Source organism: Rhinichthys klamathensis, unplaced genomic scaffold (assembly GCF_029890125.1).
Source record: "Rhinichthys klamathensis goyatoka isolate OS25496 unplaced genomic scaffold, OSU_Roscu_1.1 h1tg000059l_1, whole genome shotgun sequence".
NCBI lineage: Eukaryota > Metazoa > Chordata > Actinopteri > Cypriniformes > Leuciscidae > Rhinichthys > Rhinichthys klamathensis.
In genome coordinates this window covers 2,336,834-2,363,830 of record NW_026606604.1, presented here as the reverse complement: position 1 = coordinate 2,363,830, position 26,997 = coordinate 2,336,834, and the positions used below count along the sequence as shown (strand labels likewise).

Below are 26,997 nucleotides of genomic sequence, written 5' to 3'. Positions count from 1 at the left end.
GTACAGTTTTTTTTTTCTCCCACATTTGTTTTGTTCTTATCATCTCGCACCGAAGTGTTGCTCGTGCTGCACTTGGGAGCTCGAGGCAGCGCGATGACGGACGCTTCAACTGAGACTCGTTCACAATGTGACACTGATGGATCGGTAAGTTTTTCTGATCAGCTCCTCACTGGCTCAGTACAGCTTTCTGCCCACAGTTCTCTGACTCCTTCCGAATATTTTAGCTTTACCCACACACATGCCACAGGGTTGAGGTTAGAGAGATGCCTATCGATGAACTATTCACCCTCGCGAGTTTTGCCTGAACAGTACTTTAAATGTAGGGCCACAAATGCCTTTTCCGTTTATCAAAGATAATTTTGCAAAGCACATTTTTGTAAGACTTTAAACATTCTGTTAAACACCATTAACATTTAGTTGTTTACTTTAGAAATGTGTGGTTAATCATTTAACAAAATAGAAAGTGGTTGAAAAAGGAGACAAGAGATGATGATGATGATGCTGATGTCATCACGGTTTTTATTTATTTATGTGATTTTACATTGTTTTATTAAGGAGTAGTTAAGATGGTAAAAGGGTTCTGGAAAATGTTATTTAAAAAAATTGGTAACACTTTGCAATAAGGTTTCATTATTTGTTAACATTAGTTAACAATTCTGCAGCATTTCATGTTCATTTCAACATTTAAAAAACAAAAGTTGCATTTATTAACATTAGTTAATGCACTGGACTAACATGAACAAACAAGGAACAGTTGGATTTTTATTAACTAACATTAACAACGATTAATAAATACTGTAACAAATGTATTGCTCATTATTTAATGTTAATACATTAACTAATGTTAACAAATGAGACCTTGTTGTAAAGTGTACCAAATTCTTAATGAAATGTCACTGTGTTTAAGAAAAAATGCATTTAATAACACACAGTATAAAATCTGGAATTATTTCATTGTTAAATTGTATTAGGAATTAAACCTTTTAACACCCTTTTTGCGTAATGAACTGCAGTAGCTTATAGGTTGTGTTTATTGTAATTATTTGTAACAAATAATTTCTGTGGGAAAGGGCATTAGATCTTTTATCTTGCATTTATATACCAATGTTCATCCAGTTTTTAAGCAGTTAAAAAGCAGCTATAAATAAAAGCAGAACTGATGATTTTACAGAAATAGCAGTAATGACCACAGAGCTTTGTATTTGACATTTACTGTCAGGCTAAGTTTGCTCTTTTTTCAGCATCGATGGTTATGGAGTGTTAAAGTCTGTACACATCTTTTTTTTTTTTCAGACCGTAAGATGCACATTGGAAGACACTGACTTGATGAGTTCTGACCCAATTAAACTGAACGTCACTGAAGGACAAACTGTGGAAATTTATAGCTCATGTCAACTAAACAAACCAGAGGGGCTTAAATGTCTCTGCTACCAAAGGTTTGTGTTGGGTGGATGATGAGGTTTGAATGGATTAGGTAACTCTAACACATCACCTTATGTAAAAGATGAATAATTGATCGAAATCTTTTATATGCTTTCTACAGGATAAATTCCTCTATGGATCCATTGCAGAACACTGAGAGATTTGGAAATGAAATATACACTGTAATCTGTGGCATTCATAGTGTTACAGTCGTTCAATCACAACAAAGTAAGTCAAACACTGAAGAAATGAAGAAATTACACATAAAACATCTCTGCATCTGATCTAATCCATCACTTTACCCTGCTTGAGTTGTTTCATTTAAGACGTCTCTTTGTTGTCTCTGTAGAAAGGCCATCAGTTCCAGTGCTCAAAGCTATTGCAAAAGCAGGGAGTAGCAATATAGCTCAATTAGTGTGTACTTCTGAGGGGAACCCAAAACCAACCATCAGCTGGTATGGTAACAGGTAATATGAAGTTTGTTTTAGACACTGCTTCTGAAGGGATGGTTCCTTGTAGGGGGAATTTATTAAATGAATCAATGCTATAATATTTCGATTGATTGCTTTCCATTTAGCACAAAACCAAAGGAGGGCATGACAAATAAGTGGTATAAGACAGAGAGCATTTTGATGAGTTATGATTATCATCCTAACACTCCAAATATAAAGTGCTGTGCCTATAATTCCCTGGGAGAAGAATGTACTGAGCTCTATCATTACGGTACGTAATCTTTTTGTTATTTTTTTTTTTACAATAGTTACATAATTTGTATCTATTTTTTCATACATGTGCACAACCGGGTTTGGGGTTCTTAATGTTATTATTTTCTACTGTAGCTCAGTAAGGCTGCATTAATTTGATCAAAAATACAGTAAAAACGGTAATATTATGATGTATTATTGCAATTTAGAATAACTGTTTTCTATTTTAATGTATTTTAAAATGTAATTTATCCCTGTGATGGCAAATCTGATGTTTCAGCATCATTACTTCAGTGTCACATGATCCTTCAGAAATCATTCTAATATGATTTGCTGCTCAAGATTTTTTTTTCATTACGAGCAATGAAACAAAACAGTTGCTTTGCTTAATATTTTTGTGGAAACCACAAAACATTTTCCTGATTATTTGATGAATAAAAAGAACAGTGTTTATTTGAAATAGAAATATTTTGTAACATTATGAATGTCTTTACTTTTAATCAATTTAATGCATCCCTGTTGAATAAAAGTATTGTTTCTTTAGTCATACCGACCCCAAACTTTGTCCAATCTTTGTGGTCTGTGGATGAGACAAGAAGACATTGTTGAAATAGTGTCAGCGACCTCATTTGGATTTGACTTATTATGATACCTGAATTAAAAAAGTTCTTAAAATATTTATTTTCTTATCTAAAGAACAGATAAATAATGATGCAACTTATATATAACATTATATCAATGTTCAACATAGTTTATGTTAATATTATATATCAACAAATGATTTCCTTTTCCTTCAGATCTTAATACGAAAGTGGATGGGCAAAAGATGATTTTCCTGAAATCTGGTCGGTCTCTGCTACTCCGTTGCACCATAAATTCTAGAATAAACCCTGAACTGAGATGGCACTTCAATAACACAGTAGTAAGATATGGATGGAAACCATGAAGAAATATAAAATCCTAGTTTCACTGCTCTGACAGTTTGCTGATGCTTTGACTTGTTTTGTATGCCCTTAATGCAGGTCAAGGGAATTACATCATTACATTTTTTAGATTGGACAGAGCACTTCTTTATCGAATCAGTTAACGTGATGCATAGTGGGGAGTACATCTGCACATCTAAAAACAGCCACTCTGGGAACACCTATGTCAAGGTCCTTGGTAAATAAAGCCATTGCCATTTTCTGTAAAAATTGTAAACATATTTATTTGAATAAATGTGATTATAGAACACACAATGAGTAATACAGAAGTTTTTGACTATAAATTGAGACAATGTATTTTGCAAAAAACAATAATGACAATTATAATTTTGCCCCTCCTCTATTGGCAATCCTTCCTTGACAGAAAATGACAAAATCGACATATTGCAGTTGAATGAGAACAACAGCATACTAGCACGAAATAAGGAAAGCTTTTGCTTCCAGGCTCTGGTGTTCTCCTTCCCAAAAGCCCAGTGTCACTGGATTACACCAAATCAAACCGAAATACAGGGCAGAGAGACCCACCACCTTGATTTTAATAGGTATTTACCTCATGCCATCCATTTTAATCCATTTTGTTGTTGCACTGTAAACCCTAACGCTCAAAATACTTGATTGGTTTGAGTAGGACAAACTTAAAATAAACTAATTAGTTTAGTCAAATTAACTTTTATGAGTATTTAGCACTTTCTCTTTCTTTCAGGTTCACAGAACTGATATATTTTAAGTAAACTGAACTGTTTCATTGTTTTGAGTTGTATGAAATTATTTCTTTTAATTTAGACAAACTTAAGTTTAACTGAAACGGCTGGGATGTCTATTTCCCAGCATGCTTTGCCGATGGCACTCGAAAGGGAGAGTAAATGCTAAAATAAGTGTAATATAATTTTTTTTGTGCAAGATTAATGTTAAGTGGGAGATTTAGTAGTGATTAATGTTTTGTTATGCTATATTTAGAAGAATTTCTGTTAATGTTGGTTTTAGGATAGTTACCATCATGGTGACGAGTGGTGCATTAGCTTGATTTGAGAGCAAATAAATCCTCTATATTGCTGCACTCATACAGCAAGTGCTACTGTTTAATATTCTATTGTTAACAATTTAGTATGTTAGCAAACTAGCTTGTTAAAGCTAGCTAAGTATACACTAATACAAGTGGTTATATTGAGATTACATAAACGTTTTAAGATAAATGTATGATTTAGTGTACTCAAACATTTTAAGTTAAGAACAATTAAAATGTATAACATTTTGATGATGGATTTTTAAAATGGTTTACAGTGTGTGTTTGGTTATTATGTTCATTCTCTCTTTAGTACTTTTAAGATGTGTAACCCTGAACCGGGCCAGTATCAAATGAAACTAATGACACAAGAATATAGTGTCACGAGGAACATGTCTCTCTGCATTATAGGTAAGTGATAAACAGTTTAAAAAGAGAGATGTTAAATGTGAAATATAGTTGTCAACATTTGAAGTGGATCAAAACCTTTCATCAAAGTTATACATGAATTCTGAACAATAACCCATTCTTGTCTTAGGACAACTTTGATACATTTTTTTGATCGACTTCAAAATGTTGACTACTGTATATTAATATGCAATGATTTTGCAGACATTCCTATAATTACAATTCACAAAGATTCAAACTTCACCATTTGTGAGACTGAAAGCTCTCTACCTGTGACTGTCTCTTGGAAGATCTGCCCATCACATGCTAAGTAAGTCATCAAGACATAAACATGTTTATACAAGAAATACAAGTCATTTGCTTGTAGGCTTATTTTAACATATACCTGACTTATAACCAATTTCTCTACTGAAACATGCCATTGTTTGCAAATTAATTGAACTCTGAATATTTTCGCAGATGTATTGATCCTAAAGAGTGGGAAGAGATGCCTGTTGCTCAGCCCAAGTTCATTGATTCAGATCAGTTCTGTCAGAAGAAAATTCACTTTGCCAGACCACACTCAAACAGGGAGGACCATCTTATTAAATGCTGCATCACTAACAGAGCAGGGACTGGCTGCAGTGAACAAATACTACTGCAAACGAGTGAGTCTAAACTGCAAATTGAACACTCCTGAAATTGGTTTGTGCAATCCTCATTTTAGTTAAAAATATGGTAGCATTGAGGATGAATCACGATTTTAGTTCAGTTTGGTTAGCAGATGCAGGCTTAAAATTTGTGGCATAAAAATAATCTCCAGGTGATTTTATTCATATGCAGGTTATCACTCTCTTTTTCCTCAGAATTCCGCATTGAATACGTGATTTGTTTCCTGTTCATCTTCATACTCCTCGTGGTCATCTTTGCCTTAATCATCTTCATCAGAGTTAAGGTAAACCTGCTGTCTCTGTCATGATGACAAACACCAAGAATCATAGATCTTACTTCTTGAAACACACACTCCTTTGTCACAGAAGCCTGTGTACCAGTGTCAGATCCAGATGATTCAGATGGTCGGACCCAACGACAATGACTACATATACATTGATTTCAAGGAGTTTAAGTATGATCTGAAATGGGAATTTCCACGAGAAAATCTTGAGCTTGGTAAAGATAGGAGCAGGAACCTTCTTTTGACTTGCTAGAAATAACTTATTAGGTGTTACTAATTCCTTCTGTGTTCTTTCCAAAGGGAATGAGCTAGGATCTGGTGCTTTTGGGATGGTTGTGCAGGCTACAGCATATGGGATCAGCAAGCCGGGAGTCTCCATTCAGGTAGCAGTAAAAATGTTAAAGGGTAAGTAATGACCAAACTGCCATGAATATCTCTACAAAACGAAATCAATCAATTGTGTATGTCATTGGCATTTTGGAATATGTTGGTAAAACATGTACTTTGTATTGTTAACTTATGCGTCAAACAGACAAGCACCAGGCAATGGAGAAGGAAGCTCTGATGTCTGAACTGAAAATGCTTACTCATATTGGACACCATGAAAACATTGTCAACTTGCTCGGAGCTTGCACAGGCTCAGGTAAGATTTGGAGAAGTCATGGGTTTCTGAATCACATCCTCTGCTGGAGACTCCTACACATAAGAATATCTTGCATCTCTCTTGAATACTTGATTCTGATTGGTCGGTTGTAGGTTTGACCTCCTGCATGAGAAATCTCCATGTCTCAGCAATCTAAACTCTCTTTCTTCTCACATAATAAAATCATTTTATAGTCTTTTCTTCTCTAATGTGACGTACTTATCCAAGTGAAACGGCTTCTCAAACAAGAACAAATGTAGGACTTGTGGGACATGATTTGGTCCATTGGGAATTGATTGGATGGTTGTGGTTTGCTATTGCTGTGATGTCATGTGAGTGAAAGGTTGTCCTGCCCTCACGCCAGTCAACACGTCATCAGAGAAGAAAAGAGATATCGCTGCAAGAGGAATGAATGAATGAATGAGGCATATAGCGCTTTCATATGTACTACTGTACACCCAAAGCGCTTTACAATCATGTCGGGGGCTCTCCTCGACCACCACCACTTTTCCCAGGAAGGGAACGTTATTTTGATTAAAGATTACGAGGGAACATAACTTTATAAAAAATCATTTATAATAAATACTGTAATATTCCATAAAAAAAATAAGATTTGTCCATTTTGATTTCATGGTGACTTGAACTCAAATCAATACTATTGTCCATTTATTTACTTATATGTCAAATGAGCACAATATACAGTCAGAGTCAGACAGCTTTTTTTTTGTTGCTTTTTTTTTGCAGGTCCCATTTACCTGATATTCCAGTATTGCTGTAACGGAGATCTCTTGAACTACCTGAAGAGCAACAGGGAACGTTTTCACAAATATCTGACAGATGCTTTCAACAGGGACAGATTCAGGGGCCTCTACCACAACTTCCAGCAGAAGAGAAACTCCAGGTTTGCATAAGAGTCCACCAAAAAGTGAATTACATTAGTGGCCCTTTTAGACAAAGCAAAAAAAAAAAAAAAAAGCCCCATGCGGAACAGAGGGAAATTAATATCTTGTACTGAAGGGGAACCGTAAATCTAAGGGTGTACATAATTGAATAAACTGTCATGCAGTTACTGTAAAAGACCATGTGCTTCACTCTCCTTGCCGTGCCTCCTCAGCGAGTATGTTGAGCCTTCTAACAACCCATGCCTGCACATGACTCTTACAAGCAAAGGACAGGAGATCGAGGCGCTCCTCAGTCCCAGCATCACCTCAGTGTCTACTGTTGAGGGTATGTGGAGAAAAGGGAAATTTGAGAGGTTTTAAAACATAGATATCATCAAGTGAATTATACAATGACTTTTATTACTTTTATTTCTCAAAAAAAATTGACAACTCATGTTTTTATTGACTAATGTTTACCTACTAATTTTATTATTCATATTAACTTGTTTCACTTATTAAACCATGCATGCATGTTTTCATAAAACATCAATTTATAGAATTAAAATGCCCCTATTATGGTATTTTAAAGGTTCCTAATCTTGCTTTTGAGGTCTCCTACAATAGGTTTACATGCAATCAAGGTTAAAAAACACTTTAATTTTCTCATAACATACAACGCAGCATCACCTCTTTTCTCACAGTCTGAAACTGTTCGATAAAGAATTCAGTCTCTCTAAACCCCTCCTTTCTGAGAGCCAACTCTGCTCTGATTGGTCAGATGACCCAGTCTGTTGTGATTGGTCTTCCGCTTACAGCATGAGTTGGAAACAAAACATTACCATATCTGAATTGCAGCACTACAGTGATAAGAACAGTAACGATGGCGTCGGTTTTACCATATCAATTCAAGCACGAGTCCTCATCCTTTGGAAGTGCATGCAAAGTGGATTTGCTTTCGCAGCGCAGAAAACAGCATCTTCTCGGCATTTTGACAACACGAACCAAACACTTCCAGGCCTTAGCTACAACTATAGTGTTTGAGGGCGAGTCAAAGTAAATGCTGTTTGTGGGGAACCAATGAAGACCATTATGCAAATTTGTAACAATCCTATAGGACCTTTTTATATTCATAAACAGCTATACTACACATTGCATGAAAGGTAATGTCCAAAAAAGCATAATAGGGGCACTTTAAGCAAAACTTGATTGCAGAATGTCAATATGATTATTTTGTTTGTTATTTGTAACCAAATAACTAATGATAATTAATACAATAGGTAATAAAACTAAATTGTTTTATGTCAATTCTGTAAAGAAATGCTTGAATGTGAAGACAAACTTCAAGAAGAGGAACTTCAGAGTCTCACCTATGATGACCTCCTGAGTTTCTCTTTTCAAGTTGCAAAGGGCATGGAGTTCCTGTCCTCTAAAAATGTGAGCTTATCTTTCTGATCCAGAAACTTCTACTTCCTGCTATTTCAGAGATGAAACTGACACCTTTCTTATTTCCCCCATCCCCCCCTCCCACTATTTTTGTCTGAGTGGTTAATATCTTGATTTGTTTTCTCATATCGTTGTGTAGTCATTGCAAGGCTTTTGTGAACAATTTTCTGCCTACAGTGTATCCATAGGGACTTGGCAGCCAGAAATGTTTTGGTGACACATGGCAGGCAAGTGAAGATCGGCGACTTTGGCCTCGCCAGAGACATTGAATATGATTCCAACTACGTCGTAAGAGGAAATGTAGGTATTTTGGGTGCATGTATGATAGTCTAGATGTGACTGGTCTTCATTTAGTTAACTTGTAATTGTAATTGTTTACATGCCATTTTTGCAGGTGCGTTTGCCCGTGAAGTGGATGGCTCCTGAGAGTATTTTCAAAGGGCTGTACACTATGCAGAGCGACGTCTGGGCCTATGGCATTCTTCTATGGGAAATCTTTTCTCTAGGTGTCTCTCTTTGCTGTCAAAACAGCTTAACTTGTATTTAAACAAGAACATTTCTATAAATCATTCCTGATTAAAAGAACACAGTGTTTTGTTATTTTTAATCACTATTCATGTCTATTAGGAGTCACCCCATATCCTGGTATAACTGTGAATAACTCATTCTACAGAATGATTGAAAGTGGATATCAAATGGAGCAACCCTATTATGCAGCAGAATCCATGTAAGTGCCTCTATTTTTAATTAAAATCAAAATCTAATTGATATAACCTGTATGTATGTATTATGTATGTGTGTGTGTGTGTGTGCATATTATATATATATATATATATATATATATATATATATATATATATATATACACAGTCTCTCACAAAAGTGAGTGCACACCTCACATTTCAGCAAACATTTTAGTATACCTTATCAAGGGACAATACTATAGAAATGAAACTTGGATATATTTTAGAGTAGTCAATGTCCTGCTTGTATGGCAGTATATATTAACTGTCCTCTGAAAATAACTCAACACACAGCCATTATTGTCAAAATAGCTTGCAACAAAAGTGAGTACACCCTAAGTGAACATGTCAAAACTGTGTCCAAAGTGTCAATATTTTGTGTGAGCACCATTGCTATCTAGCACTGCCTTAATCCTCCTGGCCATGGAATTCACCAGAGCTGCACTGGTTATTGCTGGGACTCTCTTCCACTCCTCCATAATGACATCATGGAGCTGCTGGATGTTAGACACATGGCGTCTCTCCACCTTCCGCTTCAGGACGCCCCACAGGTGCTCAATAGGGTTCAGGTCTGGAGACATACTTGGCCACTCCATCACCTTCACCTTCAGCTTCCTCAGCAAGGCAGTTGTCATCTTGGCGGTCTGTTTGGGGTCGTTATCATGCTTTTCGGCTCAGTTTCTGAAGGGAGGGCTTCATGTTCTGCTTCAGAATGTCGCAGTACATGTTGGAATCCATGTTTCCCTCAATGAAGCTCAGCTCCCCAGTACCAGCACCACTCATGCAGCCTCAGACCATGATGCTACCACTACCATGCTTGACTGTAGGCAAGACACAATTTTCTTGGTACTCCTCACCAAGGCGTCGCCACACATGCTGGACACCATCTGAGCCAAACAAGTTTATCTTAGTCTCATCGGACCACAGGACATGGTTTTAGTAATTCATGCTCTTGGACAGGTTGTCTTCATCAAACTGTTTGTGGGCTTTCTTGTGAGCCAGCTTCAGAAGAGGCTTCCTTCTGGGACAACGGCCAACGGCGTATGTTCTGAGCACTGACAAGCCAACCTTCCGCTTCTGCGACCTCTAAATCAATGCTGGCAGCACTCATGCATCTGTTTTTTGAAGCTTGCTTCTGCACCTGATCCACAGCACGAGGACTCAACTTCTTTGATCGACCCTTGTGAGGCCTGTTCCAAGTGGAACCCGTCTTGGAAAACCTCTGTATGACCCTGGCCACTGTACTGTAACTCAGGGTGTTACCAATATTCTTATAGCCTCGGTCAACTTTATTGAGAGCAACAATTCTAATTCTCAAATCCTTAGAGAGTTATTTGCCATGAGGAGCCATGTTGAACATCCAGTGGTCAGTATGAGAGAATTGTACCCAAAGCACAAATTTGAACTGCTCTAATACAAGATACACAAATTTGTATGGTCCTGTCAAGCAGGCAAAAACATGAAAATTATGAATAGGACATGTGGCATGGTTAAACAGCGTAGTGCTGTTATCACTTGGTGTACTCACTTTTGTTGCCAGCTATTTTGACAATAATGGCTGTTGAGTTATTTTCAGAGGACAGTAAATCTATACTGTTATACAAGCAGGACATTGACTACTCTAAAATATATCCAAGTTTCATTTCTATAGCATTGTCCCTTGAGAAGATATACTAAAATGTTTGCTGAAATGTGAGGGGTGTACTCACTTTCGTGAGATACTGTATACAGACACACACACACACACATACAGTGAGTAAAATAAGTATTTGAACACCCTGCTATTTTGCAAGTTCTTCCACTTAGAAATCATGGAGGGGTCTGAAATTGTCATCGTAGGTGCATGTCCACTGTGAGAGACATAATCTTATATAAAAAATATATGATTTTTATTTACAGATAACTATTTATTTGTATGATACAGCTGCAAATAAGTATTTGAACACCTGTCTATCAGCTAGAATTCTGACCCTCAAAAACCTGTTAGTCTGCCTTTAAAATGTCCACCTCCACTCCATTTATTATCCTAAATTAGATGAGGTCGTTAGCTGCAAAAAGACACCTGTCCACCCCATACAATCAGTAAGAATCCAACTACTAACATGACCAAGACCAAAGAGATGTCGAAAGACACTAGAGACAAAATTGTACACCTCCACAAGGCTGGAAAGGGCTACGGGGAAATTGCCAAGCAGCTTGGTGAAAAAAGGTCCACTGTTGGAGCAATCATTAGAAAATGGAAGAAGCTAAACATGACTATCAATCTCCCTCGGACTGGGGCTCCATGCAAGATCTCACCTCGTGGGGTCTCAATGATCCTAAGAAAGGTGAGAAATCAGCCCAGAACTACACGGGAGGAGCTGGTCAATGACCTGAAAAGAGCTGGGACCACCGTTTCCAAGGTTACTGTTGGTAATACACTACTAAGACGTCATGGTTTGAAATCATGCATGGCACGGAAGGTTCCCCTGCTTAAACCAGCACATGTCAAGTCCCGTCTTATGTTTGCTAATGACCATTTGGATGATCCAGAGGAGTCATGGGAGAAAGTCATGTGGTCAGATGAGACCAAAATAGAACTTTTTGGTCATAATTCCACTCGCCGTGTTTGGAGGAAGAAGAATGATGAGTACCATCCCAAGAACACCATCCCTACTGTGAAGCATGGGGGTGGTAGCATCATGCTTTGGGGGTGTTTTTATGCACATGGGATAGGGCGACTGCACTGTATTAAGGAGAGGATGACCGGGGCCATGTAATGTGAGATTTTGGGGAACAACCTCCTTCCCTCAGTTAGAGCATTGAAGATGGGTCGAGGCTGGGTCTTCCAACATGACAATGACCCGAAGCACACAGCCAGGATAACCAAGGAGTGGCTCTGTAAGAAGCATATCAAGGTTCTGGCGTGGCCAAGCCAGTCTCCAGACCTAAACCCTATAGAGAATCTTTGGAAGGAGCTCAAACTCCGTGTTTCTCTGCGACAGCCCAGAAACCTGACTGATCTAGAGAAGATCTGTGTGGAGGAGTGGGCCAAAATCCCTCCTGCAGTGTGTGCAAACCTGGTGAAAAACAGGAAACGTTTGACCTCTGTAATTGCAAACAAAGGCTACTGTACCAAATATTAACATTGATTTTCTCAGGTGTTCAAATACTTATTTGCAGCTGTATCATACAAATAAATAGTAAAAAAAAAGTCATTCATTGTGATTTCTGGATTTTTTTTTTTCAGACCCCCTCATGATTTCTAAGTGGGATAACTAGCAAAATAGCAGGGTGTTCAAATACTTATTTTCCTCACTGACTGTATATATATATATATATATATATATATATATATATATATATATATATATATATATATACAAAATTAACATAGAACATTTATTATACAGTACATTTTATAGACTACTGGTGTTTGTGTTTATTTAGATACAGCGTTATGTGTCGCTGCTGGACACTGGATCCTGTAGATCGACCTTGTTTCTCCAAGCTTGTGGCTTTCATGGAAAAAGAGCTGGCTGCTTTGGAAGAGAGGGTGACTTTTATGTGAAAGTTATTTTTAAAATATGGTAACATTGCTGGCGGATACACATTTACTGTGATATCTGTCTACAGCTATATTACAATTTTGGAGGATCCTGCCACAATGAAGTAACATACCAGAATGCACCGATGACCCCTGATGCTACATTGATGGAGAACAAACAGGATGCCTTCCAGTCCAACACTGAGAATTCAGATGAAGGCAAATCTGTGGACAGTCCTGGATTAGACAGAACTGAACCTCTTGTTTGAATATGAGTTTAAGCCTTGATTATGTCTGGCATTGGGAAAACTTAATGCATAATTTGTGCTTCCAATACCACTTACACATAGCATTTTTAGTTTCAAGAGAAATTGTGGAAGGAATTGTTATGTATCATTTCTTGTACCGCCAATAATATGTTTAATATTTTTAGATTGAGGCCTATTAACCCTGATTCGGTTATCAAATGTTTATTTGTTATTTTTTATGGGTGTAAACATTTTTTATGTTAATAATATATAGTATTTGAATGTTGTTTTGTTCAGCAAGCTTCTTTAGGAACTATGAAAAATAACAAATCTTCCAAATTTTAAATAGAACTTTAAAATAGCCTAACCTGCTTCTGTACCATAATGAAGGATGATAAAAGTTGCTGTGTTTGAGAACAGATCATGGACAGTATTAATTATGTTATTTTTGCTGCATTTGCAGACTAATAAATTAATAAATTGCTCTATTTTTATAAGAAAAACTCTATTTATTCAACCTTTAAAACATTTATGGCTTAATAATTTTCCTTTAATATTATTTATCATGTAATAAGAATAGTCTACAGTATGCTTAGTTATGCTTATCATTTCTTGTAACACAAATTTTAAAATTGCACATTTGTGCAGATTTTCTATAAACAAAAATGATTTTTTTTTCAGTTCCATTGCTTAAAGTGATAAAGTATTAATTGTAATGTAATCATTGTTTATTTCCCTTGCTTTCGAGAGCACTGGGACAGTGAATGAGTGGATATAATTATTGAAAAGGGATCATTGTTATTTGTATGTTGGAGTAGCTGAAAAATGATTATATGTAAGGTTTAAGATGCAACAGAGCAAATAAAACACAAATTGTGCATTTTTCTCATATTTCTGTGTAACCTCAGTTAGAGCCCGAGCACCGATGATGAGGACCCTCATGGAATTGCACCGTTATGGAATGCGTTGACTTTGAAAGTGTTTATATCATAGACCTACAGAAGAGGGCGCCATGGTGCAGTGCCATGTCCCAAATGGCAGCCTAAGCACTCATAGACATGTCTAAAGCACCTTTCTTTTACTGTCTATGGCCCTGTTCCAAATGGCACACTCCGGACTTGTGGACTTCCTCAGAGTCCACACTTCGGTGACGTCATGTAGTGCAGACCTATAGGGCCTTTAGCGTGAGTCCGCGAGGGCGCATTGATTGGTATTTTTGGGACACACTCGATCGTCACGGCGGAAACAGGAAGACGGTCTGATTGTTGTTATGGACAGGAGCTACAGGTTCGGGGAAATATGCTGCCTATTGTTTTTGTGTTTACATATGACTCAGTAAACCCCTGACATTCTGTTCTATTTATTTAATGAATCATAATGCGATCGTATTATTCAGCTCGCTATTATTAGCCTATGTTTGAGACATCAACCACTGGTCGATGATCATAATGTTTGTATAAACTTGTCATAAAAACCGTAATGATAATTACACTTAAATATTTTCTTCCCAGCCATGTTAACAATTGTCCATGAGCGAAATCTCCTCCCATCCGTTGTCTGATTGGCCTTTCGCAAGGAGTTAAAGTGCGTGGAGCCTGCATCTATGCGGGCTTCGCGGAAGACCGCTTCAAGGGTACAAAGGGGGCGATACTGAGCACACTTCAGAGCGTTAAAATGCTAAATGGGACGGCCTACGGACTCGTAGACATGGCGAGCACGCGCAATTTAAGTCCACGAGACCGAAAGTCCGCATGAAGTGCGCAATTTGGGACAGGGCCTATGGTAAGCACTCGCGGTCTTCCTACTAGTCCACACTTTCGTGACGTAACGTCGCTTTGTCTGCTGCGGAGCTCGCATCACATTTCTAACCGGCATGCATCTCGCGGTGATCACCGGTGATCGGTTCTGGTCAGATTTTGCTCATCTCAAACTGCCTATTGCAATCAAGGCTGAATTCTGTCATTGAATTGTATGATTTTTAAGCTGGTTTTTGTATGTTTTTTTTTTTAGGAAGACGAGCTAAAGGGTCAGACCCTGTCATGGTAAAACATCCCAGAAAATAATGAAAATGTTTTAAATCTAAAACATGTCTTAAAAGGTTACTGAAATTCCTTGCTTGCATGTTAACAGTTTTTATGCTAGAATGCTAGCAGGCTGAGCAATGGCAGTTTAAAATGGCCGGTGTTGTGCCGAATTTCGACCCCCGCCAAATTATTACCCCCCTAGCATTGGTAGGTTTAGGATTAGTTGTGGGGGAGGGGTTAGGATTAGGGGAGGGGTTAGGATTAGGGGCGGGGTTGGGATTAGGCAATCAGGTACTGACTTCAATGAGGGGGGTACTAATTTGGCAGGGGGTCGAAATTCGGCACAACACCGGCTGTCAGACCCTGTCACATCAGGCCCAGTCACATTCCTGTGTGACAGGGCCTGACAGTCCTGTGACACGGCCTTACAAATGAATGTTATTGTTCTTTTTTATTATCTTTATTGCATATTTAACGCATGCTATAAAACGTTATTTGAAAATAGACATTACACTGTAAATATATTCTAATGAATTAGGTCCTTATTATACACTATATTGCCAAAAGTTTTGGGATGTCTGCCTTTACATGCACATGAACTTTAATTACATCCTATTCTTAATCCATAGGGTTTTGATATGGAGTTGGCCCAACCTTTCCAGCCAAGCTCCAACTCTTCTAGGAAGGCTTTCCTCAAGGTTTAGGAGTGCGTTTATGGGAATTTTTGATGCAAATGAAGCGCATTTGTGAGGTCAGACACTGACGTTGGATGAGAAAGCATGGCTTGTAGTCTCTGCTCTAATTTATCCCAAAGGTGTTCTATCGGGTTGAGGTCAGGAGTCTGTGCCAGTCAAGCTCCTCCACACCAAACTCGCTCATCCATGTCTTTATGGACCTTGCTTTGTGCACTGGTGCGCAGTCATGTTGAAACAGGAACATCCCCAAACTGTTCCCACAAAGTTGGGAGCATGAAATTGTCCAAAATGTCTTGGTATGCTGAAGCATTAAGAGTTCCTTTCACTGGAACTCCTGAAAAACCCCTGAAAAACAACCCCTGAAAAACAACCCCACACCATAATCCCCCCTCCACCAAACTTTACACTTGGCACAATGCAGGCAGAAAAGTACCGTTCTCCTGGCAACCGCCAAACCCAGACTCGTCTATCGGATTGCCAGACAGAGAAGTGTGATTCGTCACTCCAGAGAATACGTCTCCACTGCTCTAGAGTCCAGTAGCGGCATGCTTTACACTGCATCCCACGCTTTGCATTGCACTTGGTGATGTAAGGCTTGGATGCAGCTGTTTGGCCATGGAAACCCATTCCATGAAGCTCTCTACGCACTGTTCTTGAGCTAATCTGAAGGCCACAAGAAGTTTGGAGGTCTGTAGCTATTGACTCTGCAGAAAGTTGGTGACTTCTGCCAACTTCTGTTGTTCCCATTTGCTTCCACTTTGTCTTTGTTATAATACCACTAACAGTTGACCATGGAATATTTAATGGTGAGGAAATTTCACGAATGGACTTATTGCACAGGTGGCAACCTATCACGGTACCATGCTTGAGTTCACTGAGCTCCTGAGAGCGACCCATTCTTTCACAAAAGTTTGTAGAAGCAGTCTGGAGGCCCAGGTGCTTGATTGTATAACTGTGGCCATGGAAGTGATTGGAACACCTGAATTCAATTATTTGGAGGGCTGTCCCAATACTTTTGGCAATATTGTGTATGTCCTTGGCTGAACTTTACCATAGTCTAATATTACATTAATATTACAATTATAATAATAATTTAAAATAGGAATGCTTATCAAAACTTAAAGAACACAAAACATAACTTTTTCTGAATCATCAAAATCCATAAAGTCAGTCCTGTCACAGCACCATCAGTCCTGTCACACAGGAAATTATGACATAAAAGTGTACTATTTGAGGAAATATTGATGAATTAATCTCTTTAACTGTGTAGATGAAGGTGGGGTATATATCCACTACTATGTTTTTGTAAAAAATCTCCTATGTAAAGGTAGTTGTTTTACAACTATGTGAGTGCCTGGCGGATATTCTGTGATTTTGTCTAGCCTATACAGTTGACCGAAAAGTAATTTATTAAAGGAATTACAAAACAATGTTAGATACAATCAGGGACATGTGATCAATAAGAAAATGCTGTTTGTATCAAATAAATTCATTAGGAAACCATTTGTCTGTGACAGGGCCTGACATTTTAGAGGTGAAATGCATCCAAAAATGTATTTTATTAAATCATAAAAACATGCTGAGATGGCATGGCATATGTGTTTCTCATATTTTAACATTTCCTCCATATGACTCAATGTTTAGATTTAAGAAAAAGATATTTTTTCCCCCAAGATTTTTTATAAGTGGAGAAATGTACGTTTGTACTGGTACGTTTCTGGTTTTTCCGCTCATCCACCATATTTATGAACATCAGCGGGGCAAATTAAGGGTAGCCTAGTAAACAAAAAACACAACAACATACCAAGAAAAAACGTTGATCAGTGAATTTGATCCATACCAAAATAGGTCCCAGAAAACATTTTTACTGATTGTTAGCACACATTTGTGTACATTTAGGGTATAATCCACAATCCACCTCCGGGGGAGACCGGAGGCAATTGTAACATATTTTACATTTTCCTTAATAACTCACAAACTACTTGAGATAGACTAGTCATCTTTTGATACAAGAAACATATATATGTGCATTGTGCACTAATTAATAATACAATTTATATATTTTCACTTATAAGAACAAGACTAAAATATTTAATTAAATGCAAGAAGTCAGAGAGTTACAATTGCCCCCGCCAAGGGGGCAATTGTAACAGTGTGTGGGGGCAATTGTAACACTGAGAAATAACTCCTATTAACCCACTTTATCTCAAATAAAAGCCTACCTCAAAGTAATCACTTTATTGCTGTTGTATTTAATAATGTTACTTAAGAGTTTTTTTGTATATGGTTCAAATTTTTTTAGATGTCAGGCATCACACGCATTATATAAAAAAAATGTAGGCCTATGTTAATTGATGATTTGTTAATACTGGAGCAAACATTTATTTTAATAGGCTAGACCCTTTTAAAATGAAGTTTTACAATAGAATTTAGTGAAATAGGTTCATTTTTTAACAGAAAAGTATGTCAACACACACAAACAAGCTTATTACAATGGGCCTTGCCCTTGTGGCTCGGGGGCAATTGTACCCGATACTGCAGCCATGATAACATCTTATATGCTAGCTAGCCCAACCTGTATTAGCATAGGTTGTTCATGTTCGTTTTTAATCAATAACCTAGGGATAAAATGTATATAAGTTTAAATTCACAGACATCTAAACTTTAGACAGCAGAAGAAAAATACTGTATCCAAAAAATAACTTTCATACCTCAAAATCAGTTTGTCGTTAACAACTTCTGCTAAAGTTGAAAAATTCTCGCTTCTTTTCCACAGAGAGAGAGAGAATCCTACCGGGCATGTACAGATTAAGTGTCATCACTCTAGCTTGTTTCTGATTGGAGGAATTGAGTGTGTTACAATCGCCCCCTGTTACAATCGCCCCCGGTCTCCCCCCTATATGCCAGGGAGAATCTGTGTATTAAGGCAACTGCAATAAAATATTTTAAATCTATAAACCCCAATAATCATACCTGTAGTGTGTAATAAGGGTATTTTGACAAATCCTCCTCAGTGAACCACATTACGAATACAATTAACTGATATTAAATGGGAAAGCTAGGGTACTTGCCCCAACGGACAATGACCTCGTCCAATATTGGCTTTAGTCATTTTCCAGTAGGCAACAGTTTGACACGCGCCGGAGCCATGGACATATGGGCTGTAAATGCTCTCACGTATGAAGAATTTGTGGAACTATTCGGTAATGTGGTTGAGAAATGCCCCATCATTTCTGCTGCAATATGGTCCCATCGGCCTTTCAAAGATCTAACAGACATCGAGGCTCACATAACGGAATTCATTGACAGCCTGTCAGACTCGGGTAGGCTACTGCATATCAACTTAACAACACTTGGTATCACGTTTTCTTAAGTTTTAAACACAATAATTTATTTACTGATGTATATACAATAAAAGTACATTACATGTGTTCAGGTAAAGAGGGCATTTTGCGTTGTCATCCTGATTTGGCGGGCCGAGATCTCCAGAGCGGGACACTAACACGCGATTCTCGAGAAGAGCAGAGTCAATCCGGTATGACCGCACTGGATTCCGCAGAGATTCTGCTCATGCACCGTCTAAACTCGGAGTACAGGGAACGCTTTGGCTTCCCTTTCGTCATATGCGCCCGTCTCAACAACAAAGCGGATATTATGCGCCGACTGTCTGAACGCCTGAAGAATGATTGTGCAGCGGAGCGGGAGCTCGCGATCGAAGAGGTTAAAAAAATCTGTAGCCTCAGGTTACACAATATTGTCCTATCTGGCATTCAAACCAAACTGTAGCCTAGGCCCACCTCAAGTTAACTTTAAAAAAGTTTTACTCCCTCTCTCTACTTGATTGTAGCCTAGCTATATTATTTTAATTTGTATGTTAATTTGTGTAAAATAAGAAAACCCACAAAAAGCAAAGTGTCTAAATAAATTGATTCATATATTATGGCGTTTATAAGCCACGTTTTAGGGCCCCTAACATTTATATTTATATAAGATAATATTTACTATTTTGTGATCTAATTGTGCTATGTAAATCTATAATAAAATTAAGTGATAAAAACGGCAGCACGTGTTTTTGTCGATGCACTCTCCCTAGAACATCTGGTCATCTGCCATACTAGGAGGTTTCCTGACTTAAATAGACATTTAAAAATGTCTTTAAGATGTTTATGAAAGCACTGACATCTTAAAGATGTCTCTCAGATGTTTGTACACATGTGCTTTCCAGATGAAGCACTCTTTAACAGACATCTTGCAGACGTATCAGGGTATAGTGCTTTTTTTTTCTCTTCAATTGGCGGTCTTTTAGGCATAGGCTACGGGTTGTTGCTTTGATTTATTATTTTTGTTTGCACCAAATTAAAACACATGATGACGACACTGCCCACATGCTATTAAATGGTTTGTATAGGTCTGCATAAATATTATTAATTTTATTAGAAGAATGTTGTAATGATAGAGGAATAGTAGGCTATTTACCTAAATTAAGAAACTATTTATTCTCTATCTAGCTATAAAAATGAGTAGCCATTCAAATTTGAATAGGCGAATGTCCAAGAATATAGGCCTATCCTATTTGATCTTGAACATTTGGTGTTTCAATGGCGTGCTGAATATCGATTAGCCTGCCCTTCACAGAAAACACGAAATTGACTCTACAGAAGCTTCGTCTCTCGCGCAACTGAGATCGCCCCCTACTGCCAATATTCAGGATTTTACCAAATGTCACTGTGAGAATGGAATGGAAAGTCACAATTTGCACAATTATAGTTCCAATCATCGATGGCAGACTGATAGATTCCGTTGATGATACAGTCTCGGATGTCTCTTTTGGACAGTCATATTTCTTACGAGTCTTGTGAAACTGGAGATACGTGCGAGTGCAGGGGTGAAGGCGGTCCCGCTAGAGTTCCCGGGGCCACACACGACTCATCCTTCAAATCCCCGGACGTAATGGAGGAATCCTGTTCGGGATCCACTCCTCTGGCTCTCCTCTTGTCCTCCTCCTTTTTCCACTTCATGCGTCGGTTTTGGAACCAGATCTTGATGTGTCTCTCGGTGAGGCTGAGGGTGAGCGCGAGCTCCACGCGGCGTGGGCGCGAGATGTACTTGTTGAAGAGGAACTCTTTCTCGAGCTCGAGCAGCTGCGCTCTGGTGTAAGCAGTCCGCGTGCGCTTGTTCTCCTCGGCCTCTACCATGTAATGGCCTAAAACACAGGTAGCCTACATGAGTGACTGACATTTTTAGTAAAGTCATGTTTTCGACATTTTTCTCGCTGACACGCTATATCTGCCCCTGAGGATATTAGGCCCTATAGTTTAAAAGTTATCTGACGCATGATCAGTTCAGTTTGTAGTCCTGCGACTGACTATGGGACAAATTCATGATTTAGGCTAACCATTAACCATTCCTGATTTAAATCCCTAAAAGAACATATTTCTGACAATATGTCGAATTACTTTAAGCAGCCTCTCGTGAATCAACATTTTCTGAAACAATTATTTAGGCTATCTGAACGCTAGAAATATTTGTAACATAACCAGCTGTTTTGTCTGAGTATTTTCAGCAATAATATCCTCTCTTTCGTTTTCTAATCAAATACTAATTAAGGAATTAAAATTAGTCTTTAAAAAATGCATTTATTTAAAGCAAAAGAAATCAAGAATAAAATTATGCATTGGTCCAAATGTCACGCTTTTGGAGACCTTTCAAGTAGGCTAACATCTGTGTTCCTCAGGTCATCATTTTTAATCCCAAAATAATCATATTAATTATAGGCTACATATTTTTTCAATAATAATTGTATATAGGCCAAATTCGATGTAGATAGTAAATTATTTTGTTGTCATTTTAGTTTATATTAATTTTAATCAATCAAATTTTACAATAACTGTAGCCAAACAATATAATGTTCTCAAAATGATCTTGTAAGTGAATAAAGGCTAATAAAAATAATCAGGCAGCTGAAATGAATTAACTATGCAATATAAATGTATAGGCCAATGAATTTAAAATGTAGACATGAGTGAAGCAAAGAATCAAAAACTAACATTCTTCATTTCTGCTGCATTCTTCTTATGGGCGATTTTGGACGTGTATCCTAAACTGTAGTAAATGACTGCTGTAACAATTTAGATAATTAGAAATATTAGCCTATAATAATTATCTACTTGCAAATGGATATTTCGTTTAAGCGCTTAAGAGTTTGGAGATCGTGCGGATGAATTTGACATTGGGGGCCTGCTTTCGTTTTAATAAAAGTTATTTGTTAAACCTGTAAAGATTAATGACCAAAGTAGGCCTACGAGTTACCTGTCCACTGTCCTTTCCAGGCGTGTGAGTGAGATTTAGTTGACTTCATCCACGGGAAGGGAAGATGGTATCTGTTCCGATCCCCGCACAGGTCAAGAGAGTCTCCGTAACCCCCGAGCGTCTGTAGAGATGTCTGTGGAGTCTGAGGAAGATGAAGATGGGGCCCTGCTGCTAGATCATCCCGGGTCGACATGTTATAAGAGGTAATGTCGGTAAGATTTGGCTGGTCCTGTGCGCCCAATGACGGTGAGGCGTAGACGGACTGAGTCTGTCTACTCATATACAAACACGGTGGAGGGTTTTGGCAGTAGTCTTCGTTGGGGTGTCTCTGAAAGGCGCAAGAGTCCTTGTACAGATGGTTAGGTGAGTAATAGTGCTCTTCCCGATTCATGATTGCCACAGACCGGGGAAACCGTGCTGTACTCGAGCACATGAGCCAGCGCCCTGCCCCTGATCAGGACCTCTGCTCTACCTGCAGTCTGAGCGTCTGGCGCCGCTCTAGGGCCTCATAGGTGTGCCACCGGGACCATGTGACCCTGCTGCACCATCGCTTTCACTGTTTACACAAAGCTGTCAACTGGCAGGAGATTCTGTTCGTGTTTCCTTTTGACTGCCCCGCGGTTTGACAATAATTGAACAGAACTGACCATGCTCAAATCAATGCCCTTGGCAAACACTCTCTGTTTGCCTGCGACTATATGTGCAACACCTGCAGTTGTAATACTACTACAAAGACAGGTGAATCGGGGGATCAGTATCTCTGCTCCCCGCGGAAAACCTGCCACTTTTCATTGAATAGCCTACCGACCCGGTAAAAAAGAAGATAAGGGAAAAAAATGTTACAACAACGTCAGTAAGCAGCGTGCGAGTTGAGCTGCACCATCGGTTGGGGGGTCTTTTAAAATGCATAGCTAATCCTTTTTTTTCCATATGTGTACAGGCTAAATTTTAAACAACTGATATTAAGAATGCGTATTTTCACCTGTCGGTAAATAGATGCGAGTGTACTGTGTATTCGTCCAGTTGGCTTGAGGAGATCACCATGGTGAATGTGACTTTCACCAAGTAGCTACAACATGTTCCTGGATCATCAATCTTGATTGGTTGATCAGATATCCTAAATCTGATCAACCAACCAGATTTGAGGGACAAGTTCACAGTTTATGTCGAGTTTTGGCTCACATCGGTGTTATTCATCACTTCCCTCTGATTTATGGATAATTTAGGGTTATGTTTAGGGGTAGGGTTATGACTAAATTTTCAGATGTTGTTCCAGGATCAACAAAATATGTTGATCCAAGAATATGGCTATCCTACTCGGAAAAATCGATGACCAAGCCTGGCGGAGTTTCTCGGGTGATAGCACTTTATTCGAGATTTAGGCTATCATAGCACACAATTAAGTAGTATTTAAAATAATAGCTAATTGACGTTTAGCTTATGGTGCCAATTAGAATTTGTGTTATGCGAGTCACACTTTATCAGACTGCGCCCCAAAATATTGCCAAAGTGTATTTAAGAGAGGCCCCCTAAGTAGGCCTATTTGTCACGTAAAATATATACACTGTTACACTGGTGACAAAGGCAATCATTACACTAAGCTACATCCCTGTTGTCTTCAACCAAGCTTACCTGCCATTAAGCACACCCGCCCACGGCCCATTAAACTAAAGTCCTCGTGGTTAAATAAAAACGAGCTGTTCGGTGTAAACGAATTAACATGGAGAGTGAAACGAAACTCAATTAGTTAGAGATGTGTGCGTAAGGTGCATGCGCGCACCGGGCGGTCCGCTGTTTGGAGAGGTCAGACAGAGAGAAACGGGCAGCATAAAAAGGTGATTGGAATTTCCCCAAGTCTGCTAAAAACACGTCCAAAATAATCAATCATTTTCAATTGTAATAGATTTAAGCGTTATGTTTTTTTCTTCAATTTTGAAAGTTTTCAAAGTTTGTTTGTTTTTTAATAGAAGGGGAGCACATTACACCTAAATCAACTTTCATCCTTTAGCATAAAATGTGTTGCATTTCAAATAGAAGCCTATCAAGATTAGTAAAAGTAACGGAAGAATCACCCGATCTTTTATATTTAGCCTATAAAAAAGATTGAAACATTTTTACTATGTTCAAGCAACATTGGAGTGGAGACTGTATGACATAGCCTAGTGCTGTGTTTACATGGGCCTCTTCAAATGACAATAATGGCACTTTCTCTGCTATCTTAATGGGGCTCTCATGCGATATCATAAAGTTCAGGTAAATCCATTCCTCGCAAATCAAGCCTTGTAACGACGCTTAATGGTGTTTATATATGAGCTCTTTTGAAAAGGGAAGGAAACCGTTATCCGCGATTATTTTCACAATGTTGAAAGAGCACAAAAGGTTTTATGAAGCGTGAGTGAGACGACGCAATTTGGAAGTATATCCATGGAAGGTTTTGAGAGGAATAATGGTGCAAAGTGATATTTAATGTAGCTTTGCCATGCCATATAGGAAATACACAACTTAAGGCACTGGTACATAAAATCGGCTGTAGCAATTAAAATGCGTTTTGAAACTTTAGATAAAATGCAATAAACCAGTTAGGGGACACGCAAAAGCGTTCTGGAACCACTTGTATGTTTGAGTAGGAGTAATGTGTAGCTATAAACGAGTTGAGCGTATAGATAAATCATAATGGTACAATTTCGTTATGTAAAACGATACGTAATCAGATGTTGATAAACCCGGACTGCAACTACAAGATGCTTCGTCTCAAAAAACGTAAATGAGAACGCAGTTTTGGCTACACAACACGTGCAGGATATGTAGCCTATGTTTTGATTAATGTTTTTCATGGTGAGGCGCAAGTAAGGAGAATCATACGGAAACAAAGCAAATTTTCACTCTTTGATAAGAAATAATCCATGGCAGAGGACGAACGGCAATAAAATATGCTTGCTTACTGGCGAGTGGCTTTACAGCTTGCAAACACACACACACACACACATTATATATACATATATATAGCCTATATATATATACACTGTCAAAATTATTTTCATGATTTGTTATCACAAATTTGTATCTTTTGTCAAATCGACTTATAATTAATAATGTTCAGATAACATAATATTTTTGAGTTTCTATTAAACCAATGTCAGGGATATATATATATATCCGAAGAGACATTTGTAAAGCACAATAAGGTTTTAAAATCGTTCTGAAAATCGGACTTTCAAGTTAAACAATAAATACATATTCACAGCCTTTCTCAATGATAAAAATCTGTCTGTTTAGTTGTTTTTAAAATGCTATTTTAATAATATTGTTCAGCAAACATGAACAGACGTAAATATCTCATACATTCCCAAAACAAATTCTCCTTTGAATGTTCCATCATTCTTTCTTTCTGTCAGTGTATTTTTTGACATCTGGAGAACTGTCCCGCACTGGTGAGCGCGATCGACTCCTATCTGACTTCCGGGAGAGGCTGGGGGAGTGGCTTCTGGATGATGAATGATTGCGTGTCGAAGAGCGATGTTTTGAAGTGTGAAAATGAGAATTGTGTCCTCTGTGTGATTCGACTTTTTTGTGATTGCACTTTTCACAGTCTGTTTTACGATGTCTTTCACAAACTCTGTTGTACTTATGTTCATCCCTTCCTCTCTCAGAAGAACGCGTCAGAGCAGAGGAACGAAGAGTGTTCAGCAGAAAGCGCTTGTTTGTACTTCCCAGCGGACATTTCATCCTAGAATACAGCGATTTAACCAGCTTTCAGACGCAAAATACATAAGGGAATTACACATTCATTTATTTATGATAAAGAAAGCTTTCTAACATGGTTATCCACACTTACCAGCCAGCAGGACCCATTGTCTGGGCACGGACTTTTGCTCTATTAGCTTCTTTAAGGAGCTCCTCCACTGCTTTCCTGTGGGAGGAAGGAATATTAACAGGATTTATAGCGTGACCTAAGGACCCGAAATATTTACTGTTTCGTTGTTAATCCTGACTGCAGCAGACACAAAAATATTCAATATTTCTATATTGCTTTGTTGTTCACAGTACTTCTTTAAGGCAGTGGCACTGTAGTATGATACCTGGCCATACATTATTACCAAACGTTATACCTCTTCACTGACCGTTAGCCTATACAGTGTGGCACATATAGCATAACTTCTTAAACTGACCCTCTGAATTGGTTGAAAACAAAAATATATATATATTTAGGATATTCATACCTCTCTAGTTCACTATCATCCATGATTTTTTAAAACTTTAACGGCATTCAATTAAATTATAATTCCTTTCGACTCTGCTTGCTAGCTGCTGTTATTGTTGTTTTCTATACTTGAGGACCCAAATTAGGACCCCATTTGACAGTCCCCGCTCAGTCCTAACCTAAATAACCGATGTAAAAATATAACCTGACGTCAGTTACGTACATGAGCATGACGATACAATTTCAAACGAAAAATATAAACACTTTCTGTACTTTGATTTAACAAGTACAACATTTATTTGCGCAACTTGGCTGACGTATGCACTACGATCGCATTTCAATCAGGCACCTAAATGGTCACATCTGCCATTCGATTGACAGCTTGCTTGCTGAGTTCGGATTGGAACCACATATTAACATAGGCCTACTACTCCTACTATTTTTACCATATCTTTCTATGGCAGGAAAAGTTAGAGCACTATGTGGTTCCGAATTCAGCAGCGTGAGCGCCCGTATCTGCCCAACGGAACGGGGCCGGTGTCGGTGATGAGAAGGAGACTCATTTCTGCGAATCGGTTCTCTTGAACAGTTCGTATAACGAAACCGTGCAAAAATGATTCAGTGGTTCTTTACGTCATTATGTGGTCCCCTGGCATATTACATGTTCTAAAACGTTCTTGTAGGCACATATTGCTATTTATTTCGTTTTCGATTAATTTTTTATAGGCCTATATATTATATGGGTGTTTATTGTCAAGTGTCTCAGTTAAATTTGTTTCCACCATGATAAACCACGGATCCCACTAATTGTAACCTAAATTTAATTTGTA

At 38.2% G+C, this 26,997-nt stretch overlaps 4 protein-coding genes across 4 annotated transcripts; 2 read left to right on the top strand and 2 right to left on the bottom strand.

Annotated features, from left to right (window-relative positions):
* Nucleotides 1-33: 33 nt before the first annotated feature.
* flt3 (fms related receptor tyrosine kinase 3) lies at nucleotides 34-13,194 on the top strand. The gene is made up of 23 exons (XM_056248925.1): nucleotides 34-144; nucleotides 1,294-1,436; nucleotides 1,544-1,650; nucleotides 1,772-1,889; nucleotides 2,000-2,145; nucleotides 2,924-3,048; nucleotides 3,149-3,287; nucleotides 3,474-3,651; nucleotides 4,426-4,523; nucleotides 4,725-4,830; nucleotides 4,980-5,167; nucleotides 5,366-5,454; nucleotides 5,537-5,669; nucleotides 5,755-5,859; nucleotides 5,987-6,097; nucleotides 6,842-6,998; nucleotides 7,212-7,324; nucleotides 8,294-8,412; nucleotides 8,599-8,721; nucleotides 8,816-8,927; nucleotides 9,049-9,148; nucleotides 12,594-12,699; nucleotides 12,780-13,194. The coding sequence occupies exons 1-23, from the start codon at nucleotides 94-96 to the stop codon at nucleotides 12,957-12,959; spliced, it is 2,847 nt and encodes a 948-aa protein (XP_056104900.1). The 5' UTR covers nucleotides 34-93; the 3' UTR covers nucleotides 12,960-13,194.
* Nucleotides 13,195-18,775: 5,581 nt separating this feature from the next.
* Nucleotides 18,776-19,561, top strand: urad (ureidoimidazoline (2-oxo-4-hydroxy-4-carboxy-5-) decarboxylase). The gene is made up of 2 exons (XM_056248789.1): nucleotides 18,776-18,980; nucleotides 19,094-19,561. Exons 1-2 carry the CDS (start codon nucleotides 18,806-18,808, stop codon nucleotides 19,441-19,443), a joined length of 525 nt encoding a protein of 174 aa, XP_056104764.1. The 5' UTR covers nucleotides 18,776-18,805; the 3' UTR covers nucleotides 19,444-19,561.
* A 684-nt stretch (nucleotides 19,562-20,245) lies between these two features.
* Nucleotides 20,246-22,787, bottom strand: pdx1 (pancreatic and duodenal homeobox 1). Its single transcript, XM_056248788.1, has 2 exons — nucleotides 21,967-22,787; nucleotides 20,246-20,860 (listed from the first exon to the last, which is right to left on the bottom strand). The coding sequence occupies exons 1-2, from the start codon at nucleotides 22,397-22,399 to the stop codon at nucleotides 20,502-20,504; spliced, it is 792 nt and encodes a 263-aa protein (XP_056104763.1). The 5' UTR covers nucleotides 22,400-22,787; the 3' UTR covers nucleotides 20,246-20,501.
* Nucleotides 22,788-25,245: 2,458 nt separating this feature from the next.
* Nucleotides 25,246-26,328, bottom strand: si:ch211-140b10.6 (protein POLR1D-like). The gene is made up of 3 exons (XM_056248787.1): nucleotides 26,187-26,328; nucleotides 25,802-25,876; nucleotides 25,246-25,693 (listed from the first exon to the last, which is right to left on the bottom strand). The coding sequence occupies exons 1-3, from the start codon at nucleotides 26,207-26,209 to the stop codon at nucleotides 25,342-25,344; spliced, it is 450 nt and encodes a 149-aa protein (XP_056104762.1). The 5' UTR covers nucleotides 26,210-26,328; the 3' UTR covers nucleotides 25,246-25,341.
* Between the last annotated feature and the right edge of the window lie 669 nt (nucleotides 26,329-26,997).